This window comes from Cadophora gregata, assembly GCF_030347475.1.
Source record: "Cadophora gregata isolate MNR1 chromosome Unknown scaffold_19, whole genome shotgun sequence".
NCBI lineage: Eukaryota > Fungi > Ascomycota > Leotiomycetes > Helotiales > Ploettnerulaceae > Cadophora > Cadophora gregata.
In genome coordinates, this window is record NW_026695942.1 from 86,360 (window position 1) to 112,322 (window position 25,963).

The 25,963-nt window shown below is 49.7% G+C and overlaps 9 protein-coding genes across 9 annotated transcripts; 5 read left to right on the plus strand and 4 right to left on the minus strand.

The window, feature by feature from the left end:
* Positions 1-890: 890 nt before the first annotated feature.
* Positions 891-2,260, plus strand: ONS95_007010 (uncharacterized protein). Its single transcript, XM_058500499.1, has 3 exons — positions 891-1,238; positions 1,322-1,736; positions 1,821-2,260. Exons 1-3 carry the CDS (start codon positions 1,092-1,094, stop codon positions 2,138-2,140), a joined length of 882 nt encoding a protein of 293 aa, XP_058349315.1. The 5' UTR covers positions 891-1,091; the 3' UTR covers positions 2,141-2,260.
* A 706-nt stretch (positions 2,261-2,966) lies between these two features.
* ONS95_007011 (uncharacterized protein) lies at positions 2,967-5,633 on the minus strand (the record flags this gene model as incomplete). The annotated part of the gene is made up of 1 exon (XM_058500500.1): positions 2,967-5,633. The coding sequence occupies one exon, from the start codon at positions 5,631-5,633 to the stop codon at positions 2,967-2,969; it is 2,667 nt and encodes an 888-aa protein (XP_058349316.1).
* Positions 5,634-7,202: 1,569 nt separating this feature from the next.
* ONS95_007012 (uncharacterized protein) lies at positions 7,203-9,654 on the plus strand. The gene has a single exon (XM_058500501.1). It carries the CDS (start codon positions 7,455-7,457, stop codon positions 9,279-9,281), a length of 1,827 nt encoding a protein of 608 aa, XP_058349317.1. The 5' UTR covers positions 7,203-7,454; the 3' UTR covers positions 9,282-9,654.
* A 474-nt stretch (positions 9,655-10,128) lies between these two features.
* ONS95_007013 (uncharacterized protein) lies at positions 10,129-11,290 on the minus strand (the record flags this gene model as incomplete). The annotated part of the gene is made up of 3 exons (XM_058500502.1): positions 10,129-10,440; positions 10,533-10,900; positions 10,990-11,290. The coding sequence occupies 3 exons, from the start codon at positions 11,288-11,290 to the stop codon at positions 10,129-10,131; spliced, it is 981 nt and encodes a 326-aa protein (XP_058349318.1).
* A 744-nt stretch (positions 11,291-12,034) lies between these two features.
* ONS95_007014 (uncharacterized protein) lies at positions 12,035-12,979 on the plus strand (the record flags this gene model as incomplete). The annotated part of the gene is made up of 1 exon (XM_058500503.1): positions 12,035-12,979. The coding sequence occupies one exon, from the start codon at positions 12,035-12,037 to the stop codon at positions 12,977-12,979; it is 945 nt and encodes a 314-aa protein (XP_058349319.1).
* Positions 12,980-13,929: 950 nt separating this feature from the next.
* Positions 13,930-15,888, plus strand: GLR1_1 (Glutathione reductase). Its single transcript, XM_058500504.1, has 2 exons — positions 13,930-14,391; positions 14,481-15,888. Exons 1-2 carry the CDS (start codon positions 14,132-14,134, stop codon positions 15,739-15,741), a joined length of 1,521 nt encoding a protein of 506 aa, XP_058349320.1. The 5' UTR covers positions 13,930-14,131; the 3' UTR covers positions 15,742-15,888.
* A 2,096-nt stretch (positions 15,889-17,984) lies between these two features.
* On the minus strand, positions 17,985-19,685 carry ONS95_007016 (uncharacterized protein). Its single transcript, XM_058500505.1, has 2 exons — positions 19,199-19,685; positions 17,985-19,151 (listed from the first exon to the last, which is right to left on the minus strand). Exons 1-2 carry the CDS (start codon positions 19,475-19,477, stop codon positions 18,339-18,341), a joined length of 1,092 nt encoding a protein of 363 aa, XP_058349321.1. The 5' UTR covers positions 19,478-19,685; the 3' UTR covers positions 17,985-18,338.
* A 1,927-nt stretch (positions 19,686-21,612) lies between these two features.
* BNA6 (nicotinate-nucleotide diphosphorylase (carboxylating)) lies at positions 21,613-22,613 on the minus strand. Its single transcript, XM_058500506.1, has 2 exons — positions 21,779-22,613; positions 21,613-21,730 (listed from the first exon to the last, which is right to left on the minus strand). The coding sequence occupies exons 1-2, from the start codon at positions 22,587-22,589 to the stop codon at positions 21,648-21,650; spliced, it is 894 nt and encodes a 297-aa protein (XP_058349322.1). The 5' UTR covers positions 22,590-22,613; the 3' UTR covers positions 21,613-21,647.
* ONS95_007018 (uncharacterized protein) lies at positions 22,614-25,781 on the plus strand. The gene is made up of 4 exons (XM_058500507.1): positions 22,614-23,240; positions 24,022-24,851; positions 24,906-25,012; positions 25,196-25,781. Exons 1-4 carry the CDS (start codon positions 23,074-23,076, stop codon positions 25,493-25,495), a joined length of 1,404 nt encoding a protein of 467 aa, XP_058349323.1. The 5' UTR covers positions 22,614-23,073; the 3' UTR covers positions 25,496-25,781.
* Positions 25,782-25,963: the final 182 nt, after the last annotated feature.

Here is a 25,963-nt window from a genome sequence, read left to right on the forward strand (position 1 = left end):
CGATACTCTCGTCTGTCATCAATTTGCTGTGCGATCGACAGCTGAGGCTGAACGGAAAGGGCTGAGTCGCCGGCAAATTTGCCCTGCTGTCCGACTGGATTAGCAAGCGACGAAGCGTAATTTTAAACTTGCTACGTGGCAGTGCTACCAGGCTCACAACCACTGAATCGAGCTGGGCGCAGGCAAAGTGAGAGCAAATGCTCGGAGAGTCCGAGAGCATGAGGCAGATTTTGCTGTCGCTGAGCTGGAATCATGCTCCTGGACGCTGAGCCGGCGCAACCAAATCGAGACATGTCAGAAATCTCCAATTCAATGTTTATGCAGCGGTAGTATCCTATCTATTTTTTGAACCATCAAGCCATCATAATTCGAGTCGCAAAAGCAACCCTTAAGAAGACTGGATAAGAGGTCCTCAGGTACCAGGGAGGAGATCCACTCGCTAGAGGGAAACACCCAGTACAGTGCATAGCTGACGAACTCTGCTTTGATTTTGCTTGCTCAAGCGTGCTATATCAAAAGGTTTGATCTTATTCAGCAGATGGAATTTCTTGGGAGATATCCTACATTAATTAAGATGCCCTCGTTTGTTGTTCTCTATCGAGTATCAATTATTGACAACGATCCGTTTTAAACCATGTTGATCTCGCTAATAATTCGGCTCAGGGCCGTTGCCTGTATCAGAACAGAACCATTATCTTCAATTACTTGATTACTCCAGGCCTCTCATTTCACTTCCCACGAGGGTCTACTCTCTTGAGCTCGGTGCTCTCGGGCCTTTCGAAGGTTTCGGTCTCGCCTTCGGGCTGGGAAACAAGACTCCCATTTCGGTTCCCCCACCTCCACTCCGCCCGCGCCCACTTCCCCTCCCGATATCCGAACCTACTCCCCACCCCGCTGCCGTCGTGATACATTCCGTCCACTCTGCACCTACTTTACCACCTGATCATTATTTTATAATATACAGCTACTAGGAAACAGCTCTGTCTTACTGAAACCTTCATTTTTTCTTTTCTGTGACTTCGACAATCTTCTCCAGTTGTTGGTGCTCGATTTTGTACAGTGTATATACCCTTTGTTTGGAAAGTTTCAACATGACGCAAGACAAGTCCTTAACGCCTGTTCACTTCTTCTCCCATGGCTCGACGATGATGCTGGGTGAGGAATCTCACTCAGCCAACTATTGGAAGAAGTGTGGAGATGCTGCTCTAGCAAATGGTATCAAGCACGTGGTTATTATGGTGAGTAACCTCCCATCTCCTTCAGACTTTTCAAAGACAGCAATGAAAATAACAATGGCAACAATACTCACACCGACCAACAGGGCGCACACTGGGCCACACTCGGCGACGAGATCGAAGTAGCCGCCAACCCAACACCCGAGAAGTCCCCCGTCGCCTACGTGCACCCTTCCAAGTTCGAGCCCTACAAGCTCAACCCCGACCTCCCCATGGCATCACGCTGTGTCGAGATGCTCAAGAAGGGCGGCCTGAAGGCAAAACTCAACGAGAAGTTCGACTGGATCCACGACACGTATTTGATTCTCATCCGGATGTTTCCCGATGGCTGCCCGCCTACGACAATCATCAGCATGAACGCCAGGTATGATCCTCACTACCACGTTAAAGTCGGAGCGGCTCTCCGACCGCTGAGGAATGAGGATGTGCTTTTCATCGGCACGGGGGGTGCAGTGCATAATTTGTATCGCAATAACTGGTTCCAGATGCTTCGGTATCGTGGTAAGTTTATGACTTTTTTTTTACGCACTTACTTGTCACCTACTTTGTCGCTGAGCTAAGATTGACTCTCTCTCTCTCACACAGATAATTTCGCCATGGAATCTCCTCCTGACAGCACGATGCTTGATTTCCGCCAAGAGTTCGAGGATGCGATAATGAAGAACACGGGACCGGATCTTCGCCGCGCGATGACCATGTTGATGAAAGTGCCCAAGTACCGTGATGCTCATGGGACGGATGACCATTTCATGGCGGCCATGTTTGTGGCTGGGCTTTGTGGCTCGGTGGAGGATATTGGCACGCCTGCTGAGTTGGGTGCCGAGGATTGGGAGTTGAGGAATATGTGTAATAGTCAGTATACGCTTGGGAAGTGGTCTGGGTCGGGGTTGGTTACTGCTCGGTAGTTTTGGATGTGGTGGAATTGTTGGAATCATGTCAAGTATTCTATTGCAAGCGTATTATGTTATGAAGAATATGCACATTAAGTATGAATTAGCTTCATGTGGTAGTATTTCACATTCACCACTCGCTTAAATCTTGCAGAGAACATCCCTCACTTGCTTCGACAAAAAGCCTTGTAAGTCAACATATAGACGTACATTCTATCTAAAACAACCAATTGATCACTCATTCCTAGTTATCTTAACTATTCACAACTCTAAGATTCTTATCATCTAGATATCCACTCATAACTCCTTTCGGATCTCACTTCTTCCTCAACTTCATCAGCTTCTCTTTATTTTCATCGTTCCAAATTTCGTTTTCTGCTGCTGTACATCACGGTCTCCTAGATATGCTCTGACACTTGCTCTAAACGAATGCTTGGGTTGTGAGGGTCAGATATCTCAATACGCACAGTACAATATTCAAGAACTTAGTAAATAGATTGTCTCTTCAGACACGGATAGAATTGTCATCAATGGAGATCTACTCAGAGATGTGCTTTAATCACTTAAAGTAACAGAGAGGAGTCCAAATTAAATTGGATATAGACAAGTAGATCAAAGTTGCAGATGAGAATATAGCCATGTATTACTAGTATTCTAACAACTGGTTCTGGTCGCTCCTTACTAGGCCTAGACACGGTCAAGTTACAACGCCTCCTCGCCAAATTCCCCTGTTCTGTTCGAGCCTCATTTAGTTACCCTAAATAAACGGGGAGCTCCTGATTTAGTATTTGTTTATTCGCTGACACATGCAAAACACCGTCGTCAACTCAAACCCTACTCATCAATCCTCATCTTCCTCCTCAACCAGAGCAGGCGTCCTCCTTTCATTTCTCCTCTTCGGTCGTCTGTGTCTCGAGCTACTGATATTGCTCGCCGAGTCATCAGGCGCCAGCTCGCTCATCAGTTCAGATTCCGGCTCCCAGTCACTCTCGCTCAGCATTTCGCTTCCTTCTCCCCAGTTCTGTCTCTCGTAGCCGGGTCCCAGCCCGGATGGAGGGAAGCCAGGTGTACCTGCACTGATGATGTCTGGCTGGCTTGGCTGTCTGGATTGTAGTGACATCGAGAGACCGGCTCCACGTTCTCGGAGAGCCCTGCGAACTAACTCGGCCTTGCGGTGTAGACCTTCAAATGCATCTTCCAGCGCTTCCATGCTCAGGTAAATCTCCCGTTCAACTTCTGCAAGTACAGCGATCTCGGTCTCCTCATCGTTAGACACAGGCTGCCGAACCTGAGAAAATGGCGTTGGGCCACGGGACTGGAATCCACCCATTGATGGCGAGAAAGTTTGGTTTCGCATTGGCGAGAAAGGTGTGTTGTTTCGAGATGGGATGCCTTGACGCAGAGGAGGAGACATAGGGCCACGGAACCCACCTGCCGGCGTTGGTCCTCGAGATAGAGCCGGTGAGTTTGTAGAATCATCAGCTCCAGACCATAGGAAGCCATCGAAACGACCAGAAGTCAGAATCTCCCACTCGGATGCGTTGATGCTCGACATCGTAGCCAGGAGGTTGTGGAGATTCGGGTGCTTCAAAAGATAGATTGCAGCTTCTGGATCCCGTGGAGGGTTGGGAAGTCGATAGAGTCTTTGAATTGAGTGACCGGTCTTGATCATAAATTCAGATCTAGGCTTGGGTTGTGGTGCTCTTGATACTGGTTGCAACACCGTCAAGCCAGAAATTAATGCATTAAAGACTGGCCTGTCATGCTGGTCTAGATGTGTCAGGATGGCAAATGACAAAGTTTCGTCGTCGACCTCTTGTGGTGGAGTTGCTGCTGTTTGAGGGCAGCTAGACAGCCACCTATCAACCGCATGCTTGGTCTTCTTGGTTTGGGCAAGATAGTGCTCCCGGAACTCCTCTGCAATGTCAGGATCCATCTTGACGGGTGATCTAGGTCTCTCAGGACCACCTTCCGGAGATATTCCAACGCCGCTGTGCAGTGCTTCGCTAGCTCTGACTCCCAATGTTGCGAAATCAAAAGCTGGCCAAACTGGAAGCTCTCGTCGACCGCTGACCCATTCCAAAACCTCACCCCATCCGAGGCCTCGACTTCCTTCGTGTATTGCAAGATCAAGGTTTTGGCACATGACGCAAGAACAGCCTTCAGACGATAGATCTCTGTTGAACACATTCTCCAAACGATCAAGTAGTCTCCTCGCAACCGACCGATATCCTGTCGCCACAGCCATCGAGCCATTCTTGTTGATAACTGCCTCGTACTGGTCTAGAACATTGTAGAAGGGTCCAAATATCTTCTCGATCTCGGAAGGCATTGGTGTACCTCCTCTCGATCCACTATTTTGGGATGAGAAAGCTGGTCCAGCAGTGAGCAGAGTCTTCATAACTGGACGAAGTAGTCCACCATTTTCCATCAAGTAGTCGACTCGAGGAATGTTGATCGGTACATTCGGAGGGGGCGGAGGTGGAGGAGGCTGAGGCGAGTCAAATGAGCTTGACACCACACTGTGATCTTCAAAGTGGATGAAAGGCGACGGCGTAGGCTTGACACTAGGTACAGCTGACGGTGGAAACTGTGGAGTCTGTGTCGGAGTTCGAGGTGATGAGTCTTGTGCCGACTCTTGGGATGAATCTGTATCCAGGACTGGTGGTCGTTTCGAAGTTACCTCCTGTTCTCTAGTCTCCTGGTCCCGCTTCGGCGCAACTGATGTGACATTCGAATCCACCCCAGAACCTATACCTGAATCTCGTACACGCAGGTCCTCCGCAGAAGGTCTTTCATCCTTCATTCTTGGAGACTTGATAGTGCTAGCCTTCGAGCTCTTGGACTTCACAGAAACTTTCGACCGAGTCTCCTTGATCTGATCCTTGCCAGCCATCCTTCCAAACCACGAGTTGCTTGACACCGATCTACCCTCTGCCTCCACATCCTCCTGAACCTTTGACATGCGGCTTGTACTGTGTTTCCTTTGCGGCGAGATGTCGGTATCGGGAGGACTCGGAGGTCTGCCATCTTTCTGAGCAGTTCTTGACTTAGTAGGAGCAATGTGCTCAGCCGATTTTGATCTGTCCTTCGCATTGGAGCCTATATCTGTTGACTCTGGCGTATATGGATTCGTCTTATCCGCAGCTGGTAGCCGGACATCGTCCCTGCTGTTGACTGCTTCTTTGCTGAACGCTTTGTTGAAACTTGGGTATGGCAGACTACTTCTCGAGGTTGCGCCGGGGGCAGAAGCTGTTCGAGCCAACTCGGGAACTAAGTCGGCCATGGATGTTGATGGTTCGGAGCCTCTTTCGCTATTCTTCTCTGCCGTCTTCTCCTTCCTGCGTCGGTGTGATGACTTGATGACTTCGCCTGTCTCGGGGTCGATCACCTTCGGTCTGGAGCTTCTCGTCTTGTGCGGTCGATTGGGATCCTTCTCTGACTTCGATCTATGTCTCCTCTCACTTGGACGCTCTTCCACCTCATTCTCGTGGTCATCTTGGGCCATTGTTGGTTTATGGTGAGACTTTAGATCGGGCGCTTAGAGGGTCAAGCTGGGGAGTTGACGTGCCACACTTGTTGTTGCACCCCGCATCTGTAGCAAGCAACCTAAACGGTGGTGAGTTTAGACCTGAGCGAAAGCTATGGGAAATGTTTGTGGTGGCATCAGGAGTATGAGGAGTTTCTAGCAAAGGGAAGCAAGGTGATGTTGTTAAGGCAAGTGGTGGGTCGAGGTCGTGCTGATGTGTTGGGCGATGCTGATTCGCAGATTGATGTTGTAGAACGAGTCCTGACTTTAGCGACTGTACTCCAATGAAATGGATACCTGCCATACAACCAAACGACAGCGAGAACGGTATGTGCAAGAATTGAACTCGACAGAATGAATCAATGTAGATATAATAGATAACACGGCGGCGTCGAGCGAAAATAAAAACCTGACTTTTGATTTACCGGTGACAATAGAAATTAGAGCTACGGGAGCAAAACGCCCTCCCGGTCCAGAGCGGGAAGCCTATATTTTAGTATGAGTCCCAGGCGTCACCGCCACTTGCGGGCTAAAAGAGGGGGTTGGGGAACAGCAACAGCGCAGCAGAACAACACATTTGTCCAGCAACACATCAAGTCACATCAAGCTTTGTGCAACGGCGAATCGGTCGGTAGAGACGTCAATCTATTTATTACTTTTTGGTGTTTTCATAGATGTATCTTGAGAAGTTTGTCGGCGTTAGTGGTAGGTACATTGACTTTGCATCCATACCTACAGCATTGTCCGATAACGATTGCTAACCCCATGTTGCATGGCTGAGCAGGGAGTACAATAGCCTGGCGATATGATGAGGGGCAGATATCTCATTGACACCCATGCGGAAGTCTGGGAAAATTCACGAGTGAAGCTTTGTTATATTTCACACAACAAGCAACTCCCTGCACCAAGTGGAAATAGGCTTCTTTTGTTCTAGCAAGAAGGAGGTTTCAACCCGGTATCGGGAAGGCGAAGCTCTCAAGATTTGTGGACTTCATAATTCACAGAATCGGGTCTCGGAGCTGGTATTCATAACACAATGTATCATAGTTGAGGCTTCCTTTTCCTGTCAGCTTCAAAGAAACGGGAAGAATTTTGTGGCTTTCGTTTGATATCCCTAGTCTTTCAAAGGGCCGAGGCAGTTCGATAGACGTGTAATGATCATAACTAGCTAGGCACGCAGTTACTCCTGAATTGCGGCCCTTAAGACCTGACATTAGCTTTTGACGCGCAATATAGATCTGAGAAACAAACCCCATCATTTCCAGGCCCTCGTAACCAGTATATCTCCCTATCTGTCCCTTGACTGTTCTGCCCAAAGAGGCAATTTTCTGTAGACGCACGCGGCAATTCGATCTGATAATCGACATCGACCCAGCAGCTCGGATAAACCCCTCGGCCCGGTATCGTATCGCCCCCCAACTCGCCCAACCAAAGACCGTCTTCATTGGAAAGTGCCGGCGGATTTGGCCGTAACGACATGGGGCTGCATGGAATGATATAATCGAATTGTAATCGCTGACTTTTCCAGTTTATTCATTGTTCTCCACCACAACTCCGACTAGGAATTCAATCCACCAGAATCGGTCTGCTACGACTCTGCTTTGTGACAGCTTTCAGGAGCCGACTCGCGATTATCAAAACCGAAGCGAAAAAAAGTCTGTCGTCACAGTCAAACTGATTCAATTCAATGCGATAACTAGGACTGATCTCCTCTCGCCCGCGGACTCTTCCTCCTCCAACCCAGACCTCAAAACCCGACCTTCGTACGTGGTGTGAGGATATATCCCACCTTCAAACATCATGTCTCGACCTTCACCAATCCGCACAATGACAACCGCCCACTGCATCCCCGAAGAACCACAAACCTCATCAACCTCGGTTCCGTCCCTATCCTACTCTTCCTCGTCGTCTTCCGATGAGACGGAAGAGCTTCCTCGCCCACGTCGGGCCTCCACAATACTCATTTCGCAGAATGCCGCAGACGTAAGGAGGCTCATTGGCGAGTCGGGCACCAAACTTGTCGAGAAATGCTGTGGAGGGGGATGTTGTATGGCAATATTGAAGAGTGACGGTCTGACTTTCGAGCGCGTTCCCCTCCCCGACAACGACGCGTTCCGTGCTCTGCAATTGAAGATTGGACCGATCCCTACAACACTGTCTAGTCTTCCAGATGTACCAGCGCAGACTGTTCATATCTCTTCAATCAAGCAGGGCACTGCTTTGCCACCCGTGGCGGAATTGAAGATCTCGGCTGGAGAGGAGGCCAAAGATGCTGCTATCGATTTCACCCCCCACCTTACAACGGAGACCACTGAACTCGATACCACTATCCACCCACCTCGGTTCGTTCAACCGCATCCTCCTTATGATGTTTACTCGGCTCGCATTTACAATACCCGTGAACTTACCAAGCCTGGAGCGGAGAAGAGAACATATCATTTCGACTTAGATGTTACGGACTATCCAGAGGAGTCAGGTGTAGACTTCAAGGTTGGAGGCGCTATTGGCATGGTTGCTCCAAACGATGCTGCTATCGTCGATGAGCTCCTGGATCTTCTCCTCGTCCCTCGCTACCTCCGTGACCGAAACATCCTCCTCAAGACAGACGGTGGAAGATGGCCAACAGTCTGGGGCGACGAGCAGCCTAGAGAATTGACAACAACCCGACGAGACCTCCTAACCTGGTGCAGCGACATCCAATCCTACCCACCAACTAAACCCCTCCTCCGCCTCCTCGCCGAATACGCCTCCGACCCAAACGAGAAGAAGATCCTCCTCTTTCTCTGCTCCGCCGAAGGCCAAGGCGTGTTCTGCGACTTCCGCACCGGCCCATACATCACCATGAACCAGCTCCTCCACGCCTTCCCCTCCTCCAAACCCCCCCTCGACCACCTCCTCTCCCAGCTCCGACAACTCATGCCCCGCTTCTACAGCATGTCCAACGACCCACACGAGAACTGCGTCTACACAGCCGGCTGCCGGCGCCTCATCGAGATCGCCGTCACCGTCCACGAGACGCCCAACTGGAAAGGCGGTCCCCGCACCGGCGTCGGATCAGGCTTCTTCGAGCGTCAAGCCCAGAAGTTCCTCGAGGCCGAGAAGCGAGGCGAGAAGAAGATCGACCTCCGAGTCCCCATATTCAAGGGCCTCATGGCCAACCCTCTCGCCAAGGAATTCGTCTCCGATGGTCCTATGCTACTCATCGGCGCTGGGGTGGGCGTTGCTCCCTTCAGAGGATTCGTGCAGCGCAGACTCAAGAACGCGAACTGTGCGAACAAAGTCTGGGTTCTGCAGGGTGTTCGCGATTCCCTCCTCGACGAGCTGTATTCTGGTGAATGGGGCGTTCACGAGTCGGAAGTCAAGAAGGTTGTCCAGTCAAGGAAACACACCGGAAAGGGGAAATACGTGCAAGATGAGGTCCGCGCGCAAGCCGACCTGGTCTGGTTCATCATCAATGCTCTTGACGGCCGTGTGTTCGTCTGTGGAAGTAGCAAGGGCATGGGAGAGGGTGTTGAGGCCGCTTTGATCGACGCGGTCATGGCTAAGGGTAATCTGAGCAGGGAGGAGGCCGTCAAGTTTTGGAAGCTGAAGGGTGAGGCTGGTCAGTATATTGCCGAGACGTGGTAGATGTATATACTGCAGTCGTTTCACTTTTAATTGTACATAAGCGACGAAAGCAACAGCGCTTGTAATTATGGGGCCTGTTTACCTGCTGTTTTATCATAGGCGATAGGCGACAGGCATGGCGTTCTGGGGGGGGGGGTTTTTTGGATTATTAGGTTTGGGTGGACTTCTTCATTTTTTTTATTTTTTCCAGGAGAATGGAGTTGAGACGGGATGATATGGGTAGGGCATGGTACGGTGGCAGTTGCAGGAAAAACAAACAAATGAATAAGCGAGCGAGCAATCGTACTAGGATGGATGGATGGATGAATACCTTTAGATAAGGGAGGACATACATACAGACAAAATATATAAGCAATCAATTGAATTGGACGAGAGGTGACGACGCGTTCTTATAGGTAATTTCTTTTGTGCTTGCGGTGTTTGTGTAATGCCCGAGATTATATTATGAGTATAGCCGGTGAGAATTATCTCCGCTTCGGACTTTTCTATGGCTTGCTGTGCCACGAGGAATTGAAGGAAGACGTGGGAAGGGTTTCTGGTATGTCGGTGTGGGAAATACTGGTACTATTTCGGTTGCCCCTTTGCTAGATTGGGACGTTTTAGAGCAAGGTGTTGATCCTTTGATGGGGACGTAGATCAGGTCAAATATCCAGGCGATTTACAATAGATGGGCACTCGGACTTACAACCCCACATGATCAAACCTTTGATATATGTTTATACAGACGCTCCGGGGATTCAGGATATATTCCCAACGTATCCATTAATTACTAGCCCAGCTTCACAACTCCATCCCCAAAGCACGAACAACCTCTCCACTCCATCTCCCCTTCCAATGTCCCCCAAACCTACCAAGCAGAATGCCCCCCATCCATCCTCAAATCACTCCCCGTCATAAAACTACTCGCATCACTAATCAAGAACGCCGCCGCACCTCTATACTCCTCCGGATAACTCAACCTCCCCAACATATTCTGCGTCGGCCACTCCTCCTTCCTCTCAGGATACCTCTCGAACAGCGCCTCAACCATAGCCGTCACGATGTAGCCGGGTGAAATGGTGTTCACTCTGATGCCGTGCTCGCCCCATTCAGAGGCTAGGTTGCGAGCTAGTTGGATGACGGCTGCTTTGGAGGCATTGTAGGCGGGGCAGATGAGACCCTGGGGAGGAAATTGTTAGATTTAGATATAATACCAACTCGATACTTATACTTAAAGAAGAAGAGAAGAAAGAAACAGGGGTAAGTACATACCCGATTCGCAACCGTCCCACTCATACTAGCAATCATAACAATACTCCCCCCATTCCCATACTTAATCATCTGCCTCGCCGCCGCCTGCGCCGTCATAAAACACCCCGTCACATTAACGCTCATCATCAGATCCGCATCTTTCGCCTTGTACTCCAGCGCGGGCGTCTCCTGCTGGATCCCCGCCGCGGCAATCAGTCCGTCTAGTCGCTTGTGTTTCCTGGCTATCTCCTCGACGATGACGTTTAGTTTTTCGACGTCCCGCACGTCGATGCGTCGGTATGAGAGGGAGGTGCCGAGTTCGTTGGTGGCGCGCTGTTGGATCCGGGAGAAATCTTTGGAGGGTGTTTCGAGTCGGTCGAGTGCGTAGACTGGTTTGTATAATACTCAATCAGTACCTACCTACTCATCCCGGCAGCCCACAAAATAGGTTAAACTTATGGTAGCTTGGTAGACAGACCTGTAGCTCCAGCTTCTAACAAAGCCTCTGCTTGTACCAAGCCTAGACCTCTACCAGCTCCAGAGACGAGAACGACTTTGTCAACTAGATTGAATTCCGGGAGACGGTTTGTGGTTCCTAGGTGTGATGGTGCGTCTCCTTTGCGGGGGGTGGCTGCCGATGCGTCTGGTGCTTCGGGTGGGTTGCGTTTTGGGGAGGAATTGAGGAGACGGGGGGAGGTGGAGAATGGGGATTTGGCGAGGAGGGGTCTAGCTTTGAGACATCGAGATGCTGCGCGGGGGAGGACGCGGAGGGAATTCATGATGGTAGTTGTAGTGAGAGGATGAATTCAAGAGTAGATGTAATTGAGTTATTTGTCCAGAACCTTTGAACCTGGGAAGGAGCGAGACGAGCGACAACAAGATGACGGAAAGTAATGAGCTCTTATTAAAGTACTAGAGCTATTTACCTAGAGTACTTATATCAGAGTAGCACGGCAGTACCCGTAGCCGGGTTCCTCTTTCGAGCAAGCCGTAAATGATTCGAGGGGTAGATGGACTTTGGAACCGGAACATCTGGCGCCGAAACCCTTGACGTATTTTAGTTTATTGTCTTACATTTGAATATAAGGACGTATTCCGAGAAGGATATATCATACCTATAGATGCTGGACTTTGCTTGGTTGAGTGGTGGCCATATTCATGTTCATATCCAGGTGGCTTAATGCGGGGTAAAGTTTTGGCGGGGTAGAAGCCCAGGGTACAATAGATTTGCAGCAGTGGAGCTTCGCAACGCCAGTCTGATTTCGAAATCACTACATCCCTTCATTTGTTCTCGCAAGAATGGGGTTTTTACCCGATATCGGAAAAGCGAAGCTCTCAAAGCGTGGAGAGCTTTATCCGTTAGAAGTGGACCTTATAGGTTACGGAATCGGGTCTCGGAGCCGGTATTCATAACATGCAGTACCTATTATATCATATTTGAGGTTTCTTCTTTCCTTCAACTTCCAAAGAAATGTGCCTCACCAGTCCAATTCGAAATCCACAACACTCCCAATAACACAATCATGTCCACCCCTCACGTCCCCGTATCCGGTGTCTGGGCACCAGCAATCACATTCTTCAACCATGCAGAGGACACACTGGACCTCGTCGCCCAAAAAAAGTACGATACCTACCTCAGCCAGTCCGGCCTGGCAGGTCTAGTAATCCTCGGCACCAACGCCGAAGCCTTCCTCCTGACCCGCGAAGAGCGCTCCCTCCTCATCTCCACGGCCCGCGAAGCAGTCGGCCCAAGCTATCCCATCATGGCCGGCTGCGGTGCCCATTCGACAAAGCAAGTCCTCGAGCTCATCTCTGACGCCGCGAAAGCTGGCGCAAACTACGTGCTCGTCTTGCCACCTGCCTATTTCGGAAAAGCGACCACGTCCGCGGTGATAGAGAGGTTCTACGACGATATCGCAGAGAAGTCAGCGTTACCGATTGTGATTTACAATTTCCCCGTGGTGTGTAACGGTGTTGATCTCGACTCGGAGTTCATCACCAAGTTGGCGAAGAAGCACGAGAAGATTGTGGGCGTCAAGTTGACGTGCGCTTCGGTGGGCAAGATCACGAGGTTGTCTGCTGAGCTGCCGGCGGAGGAGTTTGCTACTTTTGGGGGACAGGCGGATTTCTTGATTGGGGGGTTGGCGGTTGGGTCGGCGGGGTGTATTGCTGCGTTTGCGAATGTCTTCCCCAAGACCCTATCGCGCATATACAAGCTGTATAAGGAGGGGAAGGTCGAGGAGGCGCTGAAGTTGCATCGCATTGCTGCTTTGGCGGAGAGTCCTTGCAAAGCGGGAATTGCGAGCACGAAGTATGCGGCTGCTATCAACTCTGCTAAAGCTGCTGGTATTGAGGGCGCCGAGGAGAAGTTGAAGCCAAGGACACCGTATTTACCTGCTTCTGAGGATACAAAAGCTCAGATTAGGAAAGTTATGGCTGAGATTGCGGCAATTGAAGGGTCGCTGTAGAGAGTCAGCAGTTAGAGCGTAAGGACTTCTTTAGATTATCAGAAACCGCTTAAAGTAAAGTCTTAGACAACCGATCGACGGTCGAAAAGCTTATATGACACGGACGATTGAGCAGCTGAAGAAAAGAGTTGACAATGAAGAATTAGATTGTTGAAGTGCTCGTTGGCGGGTCTCAAGAGGCATCAGACGTTACAGAAGGGTTGTACAAACTGCGCAACAAGCGAATCCGTTGTACAAACAGATCAACACCAAACTTTCTCTAAATCCTTCTCACAACATTTGTCAAATGTAGTCAAACATACGTCCTATACCTCCACAACTCTCGGCTTTGGTGCACATTATTCTATATAGCCATGATATATCTAGGGCGGTACGACTTCCTCCAATTGCCTAACGAAGTAAAGACTTCTGCAACTGTCACTGAGGAATCAACATCGTTTTTAAATCCCTCTACTTCTTCTCCCTCTCACCATACAGACAAACGACCTCGTTACAATTTACAAAGACCGAAGCCAATTTCTGTTTCCCATCTTGGACTAGAACTATTAAAGCTGAGGTGGCAGACGAGACGAAACGGCGAGGCTGACAGCTACTGCAGCTTGTACCTACCTATGGTCGCCAGCTCTCAGATAAGCTAGGGAAGATAAGACAGCCAGCCTGCAGCCGAGATCCGAGACCGAGTTATTAGCAGAAAGTCAACAAAGAAATCATTTGAGAGTTGGATGAAGATATGGCATGGATGATCCTTTCGTGCAAGGTAGATTCGACGGATGCTGGGCTCCAGATAGGGCTATAATTTATTACTTTTGCAAAGTTTTTTATGTATCTTGGTCTATTCTGAATTTGACTTTCACTTCGATTTCAAAGGATCTCGGCGTCTGTGTTTCCCCGTCATAATCTAGACCCCGAGAAGCTTTCCAGGTTCCTAAGGTTTTCATGTTTTAGTAAGCCGCTGGATCCCCGGGACCACTAAGAACACCCGTAGACTGCAACATCAACACGCATTACCTCACCCGCACGCACCTCAAGCACGTCACTTTCAGCCTGGTCTACCGTACTACTACTACCGTATCTGCCACTCTTTTTTTGCATGTCCTCTTCCTCCGATCGAACCTTACTTAAACACATCTTCACCCCTCCTCTCCTCTGTCCATGCAAAAATTCACTCTCCTCACCTACCGCACCAGCACAAGCAAAGTCGCAGCCACGGCCAATTCCCGAATCTCGTCCCTCGCCCGCCAATTCTCTTCGTCTGCAGCGAACATGGCGCCTATAACAAAAGAGTGCGACTACCTCGTCATTGGAGGCGGTAGTGGAGGTCTGGCTTCGGCGAGAAGAGCGAGTGGCTACTATGGCGCAAAGACCATTGCGATAGAGGCAAAGCGTCTGGGAGGAACTTGTGTCAATGTTGGGTAAGAAAAGCTACCCCTCTGTGCAATACGAAGCAAGAAAAGACAAAACGAAAGGACAAACAAACAAGAGCTAACACACTCGTTCATAGATGTGTACCAAAGAAAGTTACCTTCAATGCTGCTATGCTTGCAGAGGCAATCCACGACTCGAAAGCATATGGATTCTCCGTCAACCAAACCGCACCATTCGACTGGCCAAGCTTCAAGAAGAAGAGAGACGCATATATCCTACGCCTAAACGGCATCTACGAGAAGAACCTGGGCAACGACAAGGTAGAATACATCCACGGCCGAGCCTCTCTTACCGGCAAGAACGAGGCAGAGGTTACATTAGATGATGGCACGAAGCAGACCATTCGCGCAAAGAAGATTCTGTTAGCCGTTGGAGGACATCCTACAATCCCGCAAGGAATCCCAGGGTCCGAATATGGCGTTAACAGCGATGGCTTCTTTGACATCGAGACACAGCCTAAGAAGGTTGCTTTAGTAGGAGCAGGATACATCGCCGTCGAGTTCGCAGGCATGTTCAACGCTCTTGGCACAGAAACCCACCTGTTCATCCGTCACGACAAGTTCCTCCGCTCCTTCGACCCCATGGTCCAAGACACCGTCACAGCAGAGTACGAGCGCCTTGGTGTCCACCTCCACAAGCAATCCAGCCAGAGTAAGGTAGAGAAGGACCCCAAGACCGGCAAGCTCACCCTGCACTACAAGGACTCCAACGGCGAGGGGACCCTCTCCGACCTCGACGCCCTGATCTGGGCCATCGGTCGCTCTCCCGAAGTCGAAGGTCTCGGCCTGGAAAAGGCAGGCGTCAAGCAGAATGAAAAAGGGCAGATCATCGCAGACGAGTACCAGCAAACCAACGTGGAGAACATCTACTCCCTAGGCGACGTAGTCGGCAAAGTAGAGCTCACACCCGTGGCCATCGCCGCCGGCCGCAAGCTCTCCGACCGCCTCTTCGGGCCCGAGAAGTTCAAGTCCTCAAAGCTAGACTACAACCTCATCCCGTCCGTCGTGTTCGCGCACCCTGAGATCGGCAGCATCGGGCTCACGGAGCCGGAAGCAGTCGAGAAGTACGGGCGCGAGAACCTCAAGATCTACAATACGAGTTTTACGGCCATGTACTATGCCATGATGGAGCAGGAGCAGAAGGGCCCTACGAGGTATAAGTTGATCTGTCAGGGGCCGGAGGAGAAGGTGGTGGGGTTGCATATTTTGGGGCTGGGTAGTGGGGAGATGTTGCAGGGGTTTGGGGTGGCGGTTAAGATGGGGGCGACGAAGGCGGATTTTGATAGTTGTGTGGCTATTCATCCGACGAGTGCGGAGGAGTTGGTTACGTTGAAGTGAGAGGGTGTAAGTGACAAAGTAAAGGGAGGAGGGGAATGGTTTGGCTTGATTGATATCATGTTACCGAGCTACTGAAAGAATTGTAGAGTAGACCAAAACGTATAGATGATATGCAGCATCACCGTATGCTGAACCACATGCTTCTAAGCTACGTTTCTATCGTCTCGCCCAAGTCCGTGTGAAGCTCGCTTGTGACTCCCCACCCAAAAAAACAACTATGCCCACCAAAGATAATTGAACCCAACTCAAAACAAACCAACACAGCTAGCTCATTTCCGTATCCACCGGGCATGCTTCAACACATACTAGGTACCATTCTTGGCCAATGTGTTACAATTTAGATTTCACGCTGTTTAATCATACTATACGGATTCTGCTCAAGAAGCGAACATAAATCTCATATATATGTAGCTATGATTGATACCAGCTCAACTTTGAATTAGGAGAGATAAATTCTTGAGTGTCAGATTCCGCTAGCTATCTCTCTCTCTCTATTAGCTGCTGTATAGGTATCGACCTGATGGTGGGGCTGGGGTGGGGGGGAATTGAAGGCCGGGTTGCGGTGGGCGAGCGTGAGCGTGAGCGTTGCTGGTGAGGTGGAAGGGCTGGAAGAAGGGAGGGCAGGGGAGGATGAGGATGAGGATGAGGATGGTGGTGGGTGTTTTGGGGTAAGTGGCTTGCTTGTGCTGGGGAGTGGAGGTGAGTGTGGGGATTTTTCGGAGTGATGATGATGGCTGGTTGGGTGGTAGTGGTGGTTTGTGTGAATCTTGGGTGAGGGAATGGGTGTTTGGTTCTGGTTGATGTTTATTTAGTAGATTGGGTTGGGTTGGGTAGGGTGGCTCTGGGTGTGTATATCTTTAGGAAAGGCTTGAAAGACACTTGCTCTTTTCAAAGTGCAAGGAAGAATTTCGTTACCTCGTGGACATTGTTTGAAGTAACAGATTCATCTAGGACAAGGACAAGGTGCCAGTGTTTAGGCATCACCATGCCAGCTATTTGAATCACCAGCTGCATGCAAGATTCGCCTTCAAAAGAAGCAGTGAAAAGGAAGACAGAATAAATCCTTCCCTCAAGAGGAGTCAAGATGCGTAACTACCAAGAATCGCACTACCTCATGGCAAAATTAACGACACAGGTCTGAAATTCAGGACCTTCTGCAAATGATCCTAAGGCATCCGACCACATAAGCGAGACAAGTAAACAAAGCATCACATAATATGTGGACTAACATCTACAGGTAGTCAAACACGCTAAGTAGGTATCGGTGGTGGTTTAAAGCTCTTTTTGAGAGACAGACAGAAGTCATTTTACAAATCCAGAAGATGGTTGATGAAAAAAAGTCCCGTGTATCTTTGCTGTAATCAACTGCACGTTCCAAGTTACGGGGGTCCAATCTCATAAGGTACTGGACTCAGTGACATTAAATGCATTGCAACATGACGTTCAAATGATAACCATAATCTTGAGACAAATCACTTCCCATCAAGGATCCACACGTACATGTCTTCCAAGTTCTGAATATCAGACAAGTCAGCATACCCTGCTGTTAGAAGTCGAATGATTCAAGAATCTCTTTGACCTTCCCTCGACACATGGAAGACTTTTAGCCTTTTCTATGTATCATATTCATAGCAGAAACATCATTACTGTTTCACACAGACTGTACCTACCTTCAACTTGTGCCCGCCATCCCATTTGGAAGCAAGCTTCCTTTGATCTAATTGTATGGCTTATGGCTGTCTTCCTATGGTCTAAAGACCGCATCAGTTGAGCTGGAATGCATTCTAAAGGTGGTGAGTAAAGTGGTGCTCTGACCTGTGCACTATTCTTGCAGCTTGGGCTATGAGAGTGTTGAACGAGACGAGGTAATATTGATTATTGGCGCGGAAGAATGTATTTAAGCAACCAGGTAATTGGTTGATTGATGCTCAGGATCGGTGTTCCTCCCAGATATGATATCAGGTGAGTGATTTGGGTGGCTATTTCGTGAGTATCCATCTGTTGGATGTGCGAATGTGGAGTGGTGTGGTTCTGGAAAGATGAGGAGTCCAGGCAGGTGAAGCTGGGCATTTTGATTTTCTTGGTGTTGATGCTTCTTCGTTCCCTGTACTCACTTGACTGGGTAATAGAGAATAGATCGGTGGGCACGGAGATATGATATTACTCGTATCATACGGAGTAAGTTTGCTTTGAAGCTTGGACTTGGTTGTGTGGGATGATGGAATGGAAATCATTTTTATAATTTGCAGCAGAAACTTTTGACTTGATAGACTGATATACTTGGATGACTTGCCACGAGGGTAAATGGTCCAAACTACATAAGTGTACCGTAGGTGAGGACAACGATACTGGAAGTCTCAACATATTTGTAGGGGGAAAGTTGACGTGCTGGAAAACGTCGTTAGCTAGAAAAAAACGAGAAGATGCTGAATATTGGTAGCCGCTTGCAGCAGGCAATCGAGGCATAGAGCATGGTATCCATGGCATCCCATCCGTAAGATAAGACATCTGAGAGATAGTTCGCAAGCTGGAAGGCTAATGTGCAGGAAACGTGTTTTGTTAAATATCATTACATTGTCTGACGAACATATAGTACTTTACCTCGCCCCTCCAACCCTCACCACCCCCGGAAAACTCCTTGCACTAAGCAACACACCCTTGACCCCCCTAATCTCCTTCTTCACCTTCCCAATTTCATCATCATCATCCTTCCCCGTCCTCCCACCCCCTCCATACCCATTAACACCATAACTGTAACTCGGCTGCACAAACGCCAGCTCATCCAGATACTCCCGTAGGATGCCCATCGTGCCCTCTAACTCAGCAGTCTCCGCCCCTTCGCTAGAACTATCTTCTACCAGCCCGTCGAGTGTTGCTTTGAGGCTTTCGAGACGTAAGGTGTGGCCGTTAACTGGTGAAGTGTCGACTGGCGAAGAGGGCCGAGATATGAATGGTGAGGTTTGGATACCGATGTCACGGTGGAAGAGCTCGGTAGGGTCTTCGTCGCTTTCACTCTCGTCGTCTGCCTCGCCAGTTCCCTTGTTTCGTGTATTGGTTGGGACTTCGGACACTACGCCTTCGAGTTGTGATATCAGTTTATCGAGGTTTGTTTTGGATGTTGAGGCGAAGGAGAGGCGGGCTTCGGTTAGAGAGGCGAGCATTGGGGTGATCAGATAGTTGTGTGTCCCGTATAAGAGGGCTGTGAGGCCAGAGAATGCGTAGAGGGTTGTGAGGAGGCGGGGTTTGGTTATTAGAGGTGTTGGGTGAGGTGGCGTGGTGAGGAATTCAGGATATGTTATTATGGGCGGTTGAGAAGGTGCTTGGTATTGTGGAGGAGAGTATCCTGGTTGTGGAAGCGGGGGAGATGTCTGTGTCTGTGTCGATGGCGGAGGTGGTGATGCTGCTGAAGTCTAGGAGCGGGTCAGTAGGAGCTCTTCGAATGTCGCGGGGAACGTACTTCTGAAGTATTGCTAGCCTCTGTATTCCTCGCAATACCTAGCAGCTCCTGTATTTCTTCGTTTCCTAGCCCCTTACTCTCCAAGAAAGCAATCTTCTTATCGGTAGAGGCATCTCGGACTTCGTCCTCCTCTAGGAACTTCTGCGCCTGTGCAATCACCACCTCGCGACTCTCCTCTTTCTGCGCCGGAGGTTCCTCTGGTCTTGCCTCTTCAGATGCTTTGATCTGCCATGCAGGTATTCCCGCTTTCGCTTTCTTCTCTGTGTCGGAATGGCTCATTGTGGGGTGTTGATGAAGATGCGCGGGATGAGGACTCAAGGTTGGAGAAGGCTTGATGTTTTGGATGCTGTGAGCCTGTGGCTGGGCTACGAGCCTCGGCCCCCGGATTTCGCAGGACGCGGGCACTAACACGTCTATGTCCGAGCAACCTGAATTGAGCACAGATCCATGCCCTGGATCGGATGTCCAAATAAGCGGAGCTTTCCGCTGCAGGGACGTGTTTTGATTTGCCAGGCTGAGATTTCTCGCTGCAACCGCCCGCATCCTTGCTGGCTTGCTGCAGTGCAATCATCCAGCCAGAAAAATTCACTTTTTATGCAGCCCGTGAATCGCCTCGTTCTCGTTTACCCCTCCATCTCTTCCTGTCGTCTCTCCCACTCCACATCTTCTTCATACCGTACAAATCTTGGTGGATTTCCTCAGCACATCTTTGGATATTCCAGTTTCTCTTCTAGAACAACATTTACTCTTCAAAACCACCCTCTTTCAACACGTTCAGTTAAGATGTCTGAAATCACCCACCCCACCATCAAGGGTAAGTTTTCACCTACGTCACTCTGCCATAGTCTGCGAGATATCTATCTCCTCTGCCGGAGGGTTTGTGTTATTGTAAATAAGAGGCTACGAGCAAAGGATTCGGATATATCAATTCACTCCCACGGCTTTACGGTTGAGAGACACTCCCTCAAGCAAATATCTAGAGATGAATACAATCCATGCGTTTGACCGCCATTGCTAACTTTTCAACCCCTACAGATGGCTGGTTCCGCGAGATCTCCGACATGTGGCCAGGTCAAGCCATGACTTTGAAGGTCAAGAATGTCATCCACCACGAGAAGAGCAAGTACCAAGACGTCCTCATCTTCGAATCCACCGACTACGGAACCGTCCTTGTCCTCGACAATGTCATCCAATGCACCGAGCGTGATGAGTTCGCATACCAGGAGATGATCACCCACTTGGCCATGAACTCCCACCCAAACCCCAAGAAGGTCCTGGTCATTGGTGGTGGTGATGGAGGTGTTCTCCGTGAAGTCATCAAGCATGACTGTGTTGAGGAGGCTATCCTGTGCGACATCGATGAGGTGGGTTAGGGCTACAAAACAGTATTGGGAAAGAGAAAGAATATCTGCTAAACATCCACAGGCTGTCATCCGTCTGTCCAAGAAGTACCTCCCAGGCATGGCTATCAGCTACCAACACCCAAAGGTCAAGGTCCACGTTGGAGATGGATTCAAGTTTTTGGATGACTACAAGAACGAGTTCGATGTTATCATCACCGACTCCTCCGACCCAGAGGGACCAGCTGAGAGCTTGTTCCAGAAGCCATACTTCGAGCTGCTCTTCGGTGCTCTCAAGGCGGGCGGTGTAATTACCACTCAAGGTTGTACGTTCTCCTTCGTCTGCGGAGCCAAGTGGTTCTTTCGATTTCGAATTTATTTTTGTCCTTCATTCGGGTTAGGGAATCTGCGATCCATATGCTAGTTTTGTCTTTATGATATCCAAGCTTTTGCTCGCTCCTGGTACAGATTACCATTCATCAGATATACACAGCAATACTGCTTTTCGTTCTTTTGATTAGTGTACTTTTGAAGATAACGTACTAACGTGTATGAATAGCCGAGAACCAATGGCTCCACCTTGCTATGATCACCAAGCTCAAGAAAGACTGCAAGGAGGTTTTCCCCAACGTCGAGTACGCCTACACTACCATCCCAACATACCCATCCGGCCAAATCGGCTTCATGGTCTGCTGCAAGGACGCCGAGCGTGACCTCAAGACCCCAGTTCGCAAGTGGACTGTTGAGGAGGAGGAGAAGCTTTGCAGATACTACAGCTCTGATATCCACAAGGCCAGCTTCGTTCTTCCAACCTTCGCTCGTGTTGCTTTGAGATAGGTTGGAATGTTTCTTTGAGAGACAGGGGAGGTAGATGGGGATGAAGAAATCATTGGATGGATGCTTGCTATGATACCATGACGATGATGAATGTTGGGAGCCGGTGGCTGACGATATAAAAGTTTCTTTTGTGGTGCTTTCTTGACGGGAAATACTTCAGAATAACATAGACTTGATAGGCAGACAAATCGATTGCAAAAGCATTGTAGACTGTACGGGCCACTGCAAGGAATCATTTACGTGAATGTGAATTGATTGTGATATTTCTAAAATCAAGGTGCATGATCTATCTTGAGGGAAAAGTCTACATGAGGTACGCCTTGGTGTATTGAACTCGTCGAGATGATGTCGATGTCTAAGGCCGCAATCAGCGAAGATTTGTCAATGACACTTCCACACTTACCATTATTGATATAAGTCCCAACATTCTGCGCTGTCAAACCTCCACTGCACTCAAGTAGAAACTCCTTTTTGCCAGCCCACCTCTGCTTTATACTCTGCGCCGCAACCTTCAATCCCTCTCCATCAAAATTATCCAGCATAATGATATCCGCACCCGCCGCAATCGCCTCATCCGCATCCTTCTCACTATCCACCTCAACCTCAATCTTCAGCGCAAACCCTCCCACAGACTTCGCCGCCTTCACAGCCTCAGTAATACTGCCTTTCGCCCAGATATGGTTATCCTTCAGCATAATCATACTCGACAAATCATGCCGATGCCCATCCACACCCCCAACCAACATCCCATACTTCTCCACCAGCCTAAACCCCGGCGTCGTCTTCCTCGTCCCAGCCAATATCCCCTTATACCCCGCCTCTCTAACCAGCTCATCCACAGCCCTCGACTTGGTCGCCACGCCAGAACACCGACTCAACGTATTCAGCGCCACGCGCTCCCCCAGCAACAGTTTCCGGACGGGGCCCGTGACGGTAGCTACAGCGATTTTACCTGCTGAGCCGGGATCGACGAGTGATCCTTCGGGGAGGTGCCATTTCACTGTACAGCCAGCCTGTGCGAATACTTCGTCGAAGAAGGGTACGCCTGCGAGGACGCCTTTTGATTTCCCGTAGAGGGTGGCTGTTCGTTCGCTGTCGCCGACGACGAAGCCGCCGTAGTCGAAGGAGGGCGTGTCTTCGGCGAACCAGGCGGTTATTTGGGACTTCCAGTGGACGGGGAGGAGGTCGGCGGGGTTGCCGAATTGAGATGCCATTGCTTGTTGAGCTTGAAGTCTGAGGTTCGGTATAAAGTGGAGAGATGGAGGGGTACTCGTAATGGCGAGGCTGTAAAATGGAGATGCTGACTTATGTAATGGATATAGCGCTCCACCATTGGCTAGCTGCGATTCCGATTTCGAGCTACCTGCTTAAGTCATCATGATTCCACCAATCACAGCATTGGTCCAGGTCTGACGTTTGAGTTTGGGGAAGGGAGGGGAAGGGAGAGGATGGAATACTCAAAGTCACGACTTAGAACTGAACGAGATTCATTAGAATATTCATCCGTATTAACAACGCTTCATGTCATACTTCAGCTTACGCTAGCTTCTACCCCTTCACACGCCCACCACTCCTCTCGCTTCTGTCTCGAAGTTTGACACTTTTCAAGCATATATCAAAAGATCTGCGTGATCAAGCCAACCACTCCCATCATCGTCCAGACACCACGCACTCAGCCGCCATCCAATCCAACGCATCATGTCCGGACGACCAGAACGACCCAGTAAGAAGCTCCGTACGCTGAGTACAGACTCGGAGGGCACAGCGGACCCCATCGACTGGGCTAGTACAGGTACAGGTGCAACGGGATCAGCTGCAGGCTCACGGGGAGGCAGGGCTGAGAAAGCCACGAGCGGGAAGAATGAGTGAGTTGAGATAGTCGTTCATTTTGTTATCGCGTTTCTTGTTTGTTCTGTATCAGTACTTTACTTACCCGGTCAATTCATCGCTGCCTTCAATTCCAGCCTTCTGATTGATCAGATTGTTGGTGGCGCATGTCGACTGGGCAGTGTAATCCCGCTTGCGGTTCTCATTTGCTGTGTGTTGCCGGTTTGGGTTTTTTTCTGGAGTTGTACGAGACGGGATATTGTGGAGGAGGGATGCGGCACCTTTCATCCTCATTTATTAAAAGAGAAAGGGGGCAAGAGTGAGCGACCGAGAAGTCTCGTATCAACCTCCAAGCAGAGCACGGGACGGCGTTTGCCAGACGAATCTCATGAACTACTTAATTAATTATTCGTACGGCGATGCTGTTGGCTGAAAGAACGCGCTTATTCGCATGGGTTGGATGACATCTCATCTCCTACATGCATACGACGCGCCTATCCCACCCGTCTTGTCTTCAATCCCACGCTGCATCTTTCTTACTTTATCGGGGCAATATCCCGATGGCCCTTGCTGCCAACCTCATCTAAATCATACTCACATCCACCTCTACTCGTCATCCAAGCGACACCCCACATAAATCGTCAGCTTCAACTCGGACCTGCAGGGCACATATCTTTCCCTTGAAATCCTACTCAAGCAAGTGCATCGAGTTGAGATAAGACAATAACCCGACACAATGTCATCGCGGCGCAGTCAACGCTCAGCAGCCGTGAAGGCCAACGAAGCAATCAAAGTGGCTGACTCTCCACCTCACGACAGAACATCACGCTCGCGTCGCAACACTGCAGAAAATGTATCCATGGCCACAGTTTCACGTGGTCCTCCATCCGGCTCATCCAGGAGCCCGACATCGATGCGGCTCACAGTGAAGACTTCATCAAGCAAACTGCGCGAGGCAACACGCTCCAGTTCATCCGGAAATTCAGGATCCAGCACTACGACTAATGCGCGTGATCCATTTATCGGCGGTCAGATTATCGAGGGCAAGAGGGCGAGGAATGTGAGGAAGAGTTATGTGTTGGAGAGTGATAGTGAGGAAGAGGACGAGGATGAGGAGATGGAAGAGGCTGGTGATGAAGATGCTGAGATGGAGGAGGATGACGATGAAGATCTAGATGCCGAGGACGATGGCCTTGGCGATGAAGACGCTGAAGGCGATATTGACATGGAAGTCGATGTCCCGCCTCCACCGCCCGTAATCAAAGTCTCCCGAGCAAATGGCAAAGCCAAAGAAGTCATCACCGTCAAACCACCTGTCGTCAAAGGCAAAGTCCTTCCAGTTGAGCAGAAAGAGATGGAGGATGCTAGTGACGATGAGGAATTGAGCGAGTTAGACAGCGATCTCGCTGAGGAAGTCGAAGAGGAGGAAGGCATGCAAACGGGTAATGAGGAAGATGCCGAAGGCGAAGATGAGGAAATTGAAGTTGAGGAGGATGGTGATGAAGAGGACGATGATAGTCTGGATAGTGATGACGAGACGCCGGGTGGTGGAAGTAGAGCCTCGACTCCGGATCTGAATAAGTTGACTAAGAGACAACGTGCGCGATTCGAGGAGAGTGATGGTGGCCATTTGTTGGCTTTGCCTGATGGTATGTCCCGGTCCGCATCATTTGTATCGTGACCAATACTAACACTGCATTCAGAGGTTCAAGTCAAGAAACACCTCACAGCAGAAGAACACGCCATGCGCCGCGCAGAAATGGCTCGTCGTCGTAAAAACCTCAGCGAGAAGCGCAACGAGGAGGAGAAGGTATGTGCTCAGCTTGTCTTTATCATTTAATTTATCACATCCCCAAATAGCCCACGCTTTTCTTGAAATCCCTTACACTCACACATCTCCACCGCTCCGCTCCACATCCCGTTTCAATCTCCCTAACCTACCTATCCACACACCCCAAAAACAGCGCCCACTAATATCCCCACCCCACCCCAGCTTGAAACAATCAACAAACTCCTCAAAAAACAAGCCCCTAAAACCAACGCCCGCCGCGCCGGCATGACCGCCTCGGACGCCAATAACGCAGCAAACTCTACTAACAACTCCGCCGGGGACGGCGAGCCGGTAAAACCTAACGCGATGTTTGTTCGCTGGGTGAGTACGAAGGAGGGGAATAGGATTGGTGTTCCGGAGGAGTGGTTGGATGCGCCTGTGGGGAGGGTATTTGATGGGAGTGTGAAGATGGGTGGAGGGCATGGGATGGGGGGAGGGAAGTTGATTGAGGAGGTTGCTTAGATTGAGATTTTCTCAGCACTGACAGGTTGGTTGGTTGGTTGGTTGGTTCGTTGAGGGAAGAAGATGAATAGCTGGGTGTCCTGAGAGCCGGTTCAATGGGTTATTGGTGGTGGGGGTGAGTATGACGGGAGATGTATTTATATGGGTTTAAAAGACTAGATGAATATCTTAAAATTGATTTATTACTCTTCACAGTTTACCACATCGCATCAATTGGTTCAATATCAATGACTGAATGCCTCGTCAGCTAATCTACGATATGAGTTTGATTTATCGCATAATTTCAAGGCAGTGTAGTGATAGCAGTCCTGAAGTGATGCTAGGGAGTGATGATCTACAAAGGAGCACAGTGACTAAGCGAGGCTCCCAGCCACCAACTTACCTACCAACCTTTGCGTTTCAGCCCCACCGAGCCCAGCCTTCCCCGCCAAAAAGTTTCCAGCCTTGCCCTAAAACAGAGCTGCGCCA

What these genes read in the sequence shown, in the direction of transcription:
- GLR1_1 (XM_058500504.1), top strand. Translation starts at nt 14,132, where the DNA reads ATGCAAAAATTCACTCTCCTCACCTACCGCACCAGCACAAGCAAAGTC. An exon ending in GGAACTTGTGTCAATGTTGG is followed by an intron (nt 14,392 to 14,480) that starts GTAAGAAAAGCT and finishes ACTCGTTCATAG; the next exon opens with ATGTGTACCAAAGAAAGTTA.
- ONS95_007010 (XM_058500499.1), top strand. Translation starts at nt 1,092, where the DNA reads ATGACGCAAGACAAGTCCTTAACGCCTGTTCACTTCTTCTCCCATGGC. An exon ending in TCAAGCACGTGGTTATTATG is followed by an intron (nt 1,239 to 1,321) that starts GTGAGTAACCTC and finishes ACCGACCAACAG; the next exon opens with GGCGCACACTGGGCCACACT. An exon ending in CCAGATGCTTCGGTATCGTG is followed by an intron (nt 1,737 to 1,820) that starts GTAAGTTTATGA and finishes TCTCTCACACAG; the next exon opens with ATAATTTCGCCATGGAATCT.
- ONS95_007012 (XM_058500501.1), top strand. Translation starts at nt 7,455, where the DNA reads ATGTCTCGACCTTCACCAATCCGCACAATGACAACCGCCCACTGCATC.
- ONS95_007016 (XM_058500505.1), bottom strand. Translation starts at nt 19,477, where the DNA reads ATGAGCCATTCCGACACAGAGAAGAAAGCGAAAGCGGGAATACCTGCA. An exon ending in AGGCTAGCAATACTTCAGAA is followed by an intron (nt 19,152 to 19,198) that starts GTACGTTCCCCG and finishes ACCCGCTCCTAG; the next exon opens with ACTTCAGCAGCATCACCACC.
- ONS95_007018 (XM_058500507.1), top strand. Translation starts at nt 23,074, where the DNA reads ATGTCCGGACGACCAGAACGACCCAGTAAGAAGCTCCGTACGCTGAGT. An exon ending in GCCACGAGCGGGAAGAATGA is followed by an intron (nt 23,241 to 24,021) that starts GTGAGTTGAGAT and finishes ACCTCACGACAG; the next exon opens with AACATCACGCTCGCGTCGCA. An exon ending in TTTGTTGGCTTTGCCTGATG is followed by an intron (nt 24,852 to 24,905) that starts GTATGTCCCGGT and finishes CACTGCATTCAG; the next exon opens with AGGTTCAAGTCAAGAAACAC.
- BNA6 (XM_058500506.1), bottom strand. Translation starts at nt 22,589, where the DNA reads ATGGCATCTCAATTCGGCAACCCCGCCGACCTCCTCCCCGTCCACTGG. An exon ending in TGGGACTTATATCAATAATG is followed by an intron (nt 21,731 to 21,778) that starts GTAAGTGTGGAA and finishes TTGCGGCCTTAG; the next exon opens with ACATCGACATCATCTCGACG.